The sequence below is a fragment of the Acyrthosiphon pisum genome, chromosome A1 (genome assembly GCF_005508785.2).
Source record: "Acyrthosiphon pisum isolate AL4f chromosome A1, pea_aphid_22Mar2018_4r6ur, whole genome shotgun sequence".
Taxonomy (NCBI): Eukaryota; Metazoa; Arthropoda; class Insecta; order Hemiptera; family Aphididae; genus Acyrthosiphon; species Acyrthosiphon pisum.
Window position 1 is genome coordinate 8,832,346 of NC_042494.1, and position 6,352 is coordinate 8,838,697.

The window sequence follows — 6,352 nt, forward strand, 5'->3', positions numbered from 1 at the left end:
CAATATTTTTATATCATTATAAAATGTAAAAAAAGCACAAGAGAATCAAAGTATCAAACAGAAACTCCGGCTCCGGGTCGTTTTTGAACTTTTCAAGACGATTAAAAATGAGAGCATACAGACGGCTTTGTGGTTATGCTACAGCGGCAGTAAAACAAGAAACCCAATATCAGATTCCAACAGCCGCACGCACAGAGAAGAAAAACCCGGTTTGAAATTTTATTAGTATAATATATTATTCTATTCTATATTATACCGTTAATATCTGTTAATTAAATTGTCCATTATTAGGTAGACCATGACAGTCAAGATGTATCAAAATTTTACACCATAGATCCAAAAACTGTTAGTAATATATTTCAAACGGGTGGTTTGCCAAAACCTTTCACCGAACAAACAAATATGTTTGCTGAAACTGCGTTGATGATACGACAGCCAGCGTTGGAAGTTATTAATAGTTTGAAATCAACCGATTTCCAGAAACCAGCTGTTCGATATTTACTATGTATCCTTTTAAAATTGTGTTGCTATTATTTAACTTACTCTTAATGGTAATCAATAAAAAAGAACAACCATAAAAAACATGGAAAAATAGAACAATTTTTAAAGATTAAAAATATATCTATTAACTGATTATCATAAAAAATAATAAAATATTAATATCAAATTATTATTTATTAAGGTACCTAAATCACCGGTAACATTGCAAACCTACAAAAAAACTACGAAGTCAAATTGACAATTGTCTATACATTCATATAAATGCTTCATTCTCATTTCTATAAAAAATATTTTATAAATTATTTGACATACATTTAAATATAATAAAGAGTTTAAAAAAAAATTAATTAATGATAATCGAAGTTGAATCAAAGTATCATATCATATTATCATATCATACATATGTATGAGTCAATTTTTGATATTTTATTTTCAATATCCCATAATTAGCTCTAAAACTTGTGATATTTTACTTTTTGAATTTGAATTATTGAGTTAAGTAATTCAAATATAGAAACTTTACTTTTAAACAGGCACAGATTAACTTCTCTTCTACAATATTGATAATAGGGGTTTTTACTCTAAACCCGCTCAATAAAGCATATTATTGGAAATACAAAAATTAATTTTCATAGCATTTTCTATACTATTAATATTTGATACGCTTAATATTTTTTTAATTTTCATAATCAATTAATATATTTTTAATTTTCAAAAATTGTTCTATTTTTCGGTTTTCCATGTTTTTTTTCCGGGATTCACTCTTAAAATTGATAGTTGAAACAAATTGTCCTTATGTTAATTTATAGATGGCCAAACTGGTAGTGGTAAATCACTCAGCCTTGCTCATATACTCCATTATGCGTATAGCTCAAAATTCATTTTATATCACATCCCTTATGGTACCTATATTCATTATTCATTGATGTTTTATATTTTATAGTTTTTAACATTTTTCTAACATAACAATTTTTTTTAGTTCCAATATGGCTTAAATATGATCGTAAAGAAGTCAACTGGTCTTCTTCTAAGAATGGCATGGCTGACATACCGTTAATAGCAGCTCAATGGTTAAAACATTTTGTGCATCAAAATGGAGCTTTACTAAATGAACTCAATGTAACTACTTTATTAAAGAATATGACTACAGTATTTTTATGAATGGATTATTATTTTTTTCATTAGCTTACTACAAGTCAAGATTATGTTTGGAGTCAACGAGAAACTACACCCCAAGGAACTACACTAAATGAATTAGTTACACATGGCATAAATAGAGCCAAATATGCATGTGACTGCATGGATATACTTCTGAATGAGTTAAAAGCTCACTGTTCAAATAATAGGTAAATTTAGCTTATTAATATATCATGGTTTAACTGTTGTTTAATCTTATAGTGTATAAATCGTATAGTTAATATATTTCAACAGTTATTACATGTCAAATAGGGAATTAAAGTAGTTGAGCTTGAAACTTAAATTTTTAAATTCAAAGTTACACATGTTAAAAGAAATTGTTTAGTATAAGTTAAAACTATTTTTAAGAAAATAAGAAATCTAATATTTAGAATAAATTGACCTCTTATAAAATGTAAATGTAAGATAATTATCAAGGAAACCGCCCAGGCTTTTTATTATATTTTAATTTTAAAGCGAGTTATGAGTATTTTAAGATGTACAAACAATTTAGAATTTTAAAATACTCATAACTCGCTTAAAAAATTAAAATATAATAAAAAGCCCATGCAGTTTATATAGTTAAAATAAAAAAGGTAGTAATCTCAATTTCAAATTTGTAAATAGGTACATAATTTATAAAATATTAGTTGTCAAGTGCTAACTAAATGTTAACTATCGATTAAATTTATTTTTTTTTTAAATTTATATACTGATGTTTATACTTTATTTGAACAAAGTAATTCTATAATTGTCTAACTGATTTTAATAAATACTGCATCATTTTACTATTTTTTTAATAAGAAGGTTTAAAAAAAAATATTGAATCTCAATTCCAAGTATTTTAGTTATTACACAATTTGATCGGTTAAAAATATTGCTTTTAGTGGTTTGGTCAACTAAAAATTATAATAGTATTTTTGATTCTAAGTTCATTTGTTATGTGTAGGTTACTTGTGCATATGAATCAATCATTTTATAAAAAACCAATCATTTTTTTAATATAGTTCATCGAATAATCATGTCTTATAGATCTATAAATATATTATAAATTTACAATAATTATAATTTTAGGTGCAAAATGTTAGTGGCAATAGATGGATTTAATGCATTCTTCAATGAAAAAACTGACTTGAAAACAGAAGACAGGGTTAAAGTAACTCCACAACAAATCACTATGGTCCAAACAGGATTATCAGCCGTTCTTTCTGATTGGGTAATGTATACTATGTTGAATATAAAATATAAATTATAGCATACATTTTCTATTATGATATGCTAAATAATTATTTGTGCTATTTGTTATTCTAGAATAACGGTGCAATAATTATGGTCACATCACCTAGAGCTGCTTTAAACACAAAACGAGAGTCCCATTTACCCATTTACCTCATTGGCCGACAAGTAAGTCAATGTCTTGTTTTTATTATTTTTTTATAATTGTTTTAATGTTTAAATTTAATTTTTTTTACTAATAAAACAATATCTATGAGAAGAATTATAATAATTTATCATTTGTTATAACTGAAACAAAAGTTAGAAATTATACTTGTATTGTGATTTTACATCATAAATAATAATATAATGATGAATTATTCCATTAAAAAAATACAAACAATTTTGAGTATTAATGTTTTGCACTATTTTTCAATTGAAAAACTACATCACAATCAATCTTTTTGATTGTTTAGAAACTACCAAAGTAAATTAAGTTATTGAATAGTTTAAATAATTGTTAATTGAAATCATATTCTGCCTATTTGGTAGTTAAAATATAATATTAAGAGGATGCCACACCCGCATGTGTTGTGTCCATCTTACAAATGTGTAACATACCAAATTTACGCTCAGAAATTCAAGTTTTATGCCGTCAGCTTAAAAATTAGAGTGAATCGACCTGAGGTTGACGGTATTTTCGGTATACCATCAAAACCGGTATACCGGTTTTTGCACAAATACCATTTCAACGGTATACCGTAATACTGGTACATACCGTAATACCGGTGCATACCGGAAAACATGCCGTAATATAATGTTTTTTTAAAAATTGTTTATTCCCTCAGCATATCATTTCAGTGTTTTTCAGTTTTCCGGTACCACGGTTTTTCGGTATTACGGTTTTCCGGTATACCGTTTCATACCGGTACCGAATCTAATACCGCAATACCGGGTTTCAAATTTCAATACCGTCAACCATAAATCGACTTATTATGAAACTTGATGGTAAGAACATTATCTGTATTTGGTTGGAAGTGATTTTTTTATGGTAATTTGGTTTTGAAGTGAGTTATGAGCATTTTTAATTTAGATTTATTGTACATGCATTACAATAACTTAAAAATTTAATTATCTAAAAAAAACTCCCAACAAAACACAGATAATTTTCTTACCATCAAGTTTCATAATAGGTTAATTCACTCTAATTTTTAAGCTAACGGCATAAATCTTGGATTTCTGAGCATACATTTGATATGTTACGCGTTTGTAAGACGTGGCCGTCTCTAATTTTTAGTAAAGTATGATATTTATTCAACATTGGATTTTACTTTTTAGTTAGTCCTAACTGAGAAATTTGAAACTAGACACAATTCTCAATCAATAGATAGTTACATTACTGCTCAAAAAGTAATCCTCCAAAAATATTAAAAATAAATAAAACATATAACATTATAAAACCAGTTACCGATATATTTTTTGTTTTTCTCAGTTTCTAAAACACTTGTTTGTGTTTAAATGTAAGAAATTATTTATCAAAACAAAATTTTTCTCTGCTATATCAATACCTTAAAGCACACAAATGCTATACCTACTTCTTTTGAAAATCGAGATATTGGTATCTATGAATTCGTCATAGAAAGCAGAATTGATTGCACAATCGTGTCATGTCCATAACCTAACAAAATTCCATTAATTTTGAATATTCGATAAGTGCTACGTCCACTTAATGTTTATTTGAAGAGCACAAATGTTATATTTCACATTTGTGCCATAAGAAGTACATTGAAGTGACATAGAACATTTGTGCTCTTCAAATATTTTTATTATCTATAATTGTATATTAATTATAATGTTACCATATTTTTTCAGGGATTTGAACATATAGATCCATTCATTCCTGTGATGGTTCCTGAACTTTCTACTGTGGAATTTAATAACATGTTAGATTATTATGAAGAAAAAAGATGGCTACAAAAACCTGGTGGAAGAAAAGAGCTTGAATTCCTAACTTCCAAACTACCTGCTGATTTAATGGCTCGATGCGCACCATTGTAACAATATATATTTGCTGTTTCTCTTATTATTTAAGTAGGATAGACTTTTCTATACAATTGATGTTTATGGCAATGTAGTGATACATTTACATAAAAAATTGTCATATTAAAAAATGAATAAAATTTGGCATTTTTAAATCAATATTAGTGAATATAATTTTTAAAAAGCATAATATTTTCCATTTTGTCTGCATCCTTTATGTTGAGATTTTCTGATTTGATTTATACACATTATTGAACATAATTATTGTCTAGAAATAAAATTAATTGAATAATATTTTTTATGACTAAAGAAGCAAGTCCATTAGATATTAGCATTAAATATGTAGTGGTTTGGAAAATTCACATACTACATCAACTATTTAACTTCTATTTCAAAGCTATATAGCAGATTTTCTTAACTCTCTTATGGTGATTTGTAGATAAAATATAATATATGAATTGTTAATAATTTTGTTACAACAATTTACTGAACTTCTAATTTGTATAAAAATTGAACTATTAAATGTATGAGTATAACAAGTACATCAACAATCAACATTTTGTTTTAGAGTGTAAAATACATTTTTTATAGGATATTAATAAATTACCTCATTTAGAAGCCATAAAAATAATAATATACTTTTTATCTATGAAAGTGTTACACAAAACTTTTGAAACATAATGACTACGAAAAATATTTTTCAGAAAAAAATTTTAAATATCTCATTATTAAAACCTGTAATATTTACGTTCATTGCTTCACTCAAAATCTAAAATACGTTTGGGGGTTATGGACTTAACCAGCAAAAACTTTTATTGGACTAGAGATCTATTATTTTATATGCCTAACCTATGCTTATAGAAGTTCCCAACTTTCTGCCAGTTTATACTTTTAAATTTAACATGAAAATGACGGAAAAATTCTTCCACCTGCGTTTTATTGACATCATGAACAAGTGTCGTCCTGTCAAGTACAACCATGGATCCCTAATATCGACTCGTAGATCACTCATTAGGAACCACCGTTATAAAGTATAAATTAGCATAAGCCATACAGCAATACTACATTTTATCAGTGATATAAGTGCTCTATGATTGTGATTAGATTGATATTGATAATTTCCACTTCCAGCTAACAGGTAGGCATATAATATTATAATATGAATAATATTGTGATCGGTATACAGGATGTAACAGAAAAACCTGACAAATTAAAATTGATAAAAACGTATGAAAACATAATATATAAAAAATGTATGGTCGTATGGATGATAAATAATTTAAGATTTATTCATGCCTGAAAATTCCCAAAAAGAATATTTTTAAAACATTTATTGTGTTTAAAATTAATTTAGGTAATCCAAAAAAATATTAATTTTTTAAAAAATTAAAAAAAATTAACTTCTTGACTTAAATAAATG

The 6,352-nt window shown here is 26.3% G+C and overlaps 1 protein-coding gene across 1 annotated transcript; it reads left to right on the forward strand.

Annotated features, from left to right (window-relative positions):
- Positions 1–8: 8 nt before the first annotated feature.
- On the forward strand, positions 9–5,093 carry LOC100159843 (28S ribosomal protein S29, mitochondrial). The gene is made up of 8 exons (XM_001951337.5): positions 9–209; positions 292–505; positions 1,311–1,403; positions 1,481–1,620; positions 1,687–1,847; positions 2,752–2,893; positions 2,989–3,081; positions 4,765–5,093. Exons 1-8 carry the CDS (start codon positions 108–110, stop codon positions 4,948–4,950), a joined length of 1,131 nt encoding a protein of 376 aa, XP_001951372.2. The 5' UTR covers positions 9–107; the 3' UTR covers positions 4,951–5,093.
- The last annotated feature ends 1,259 nt before the right edge of the window (positions 5,094–6,352 follow it).

Excerpts from the sequence above, each read along its gene's own strand:
- LOC100159843 (XM_001951337.5), top strand. The coding sequence starts at position 108 with ATGAGAGCATACAGACGGCTTTGTGGTTATGCTACAGCGGCAGTAAAA. Across the intron at positions 506-1,310 it reads AGCTGTTCGATATTTACTAT|ATGGCCAAACTGGTAGTGGT; the intron begins GTATCCTTTTAA and ends GTTAATTTATAG. Across the intron at positions 3,082-4,764 it reads TTTACCTCATTGGCCGACAA|GGATTTGAACATATAGATCC; the intron begins GTAAGTCAATGT and ends ATATTTTTTCAG.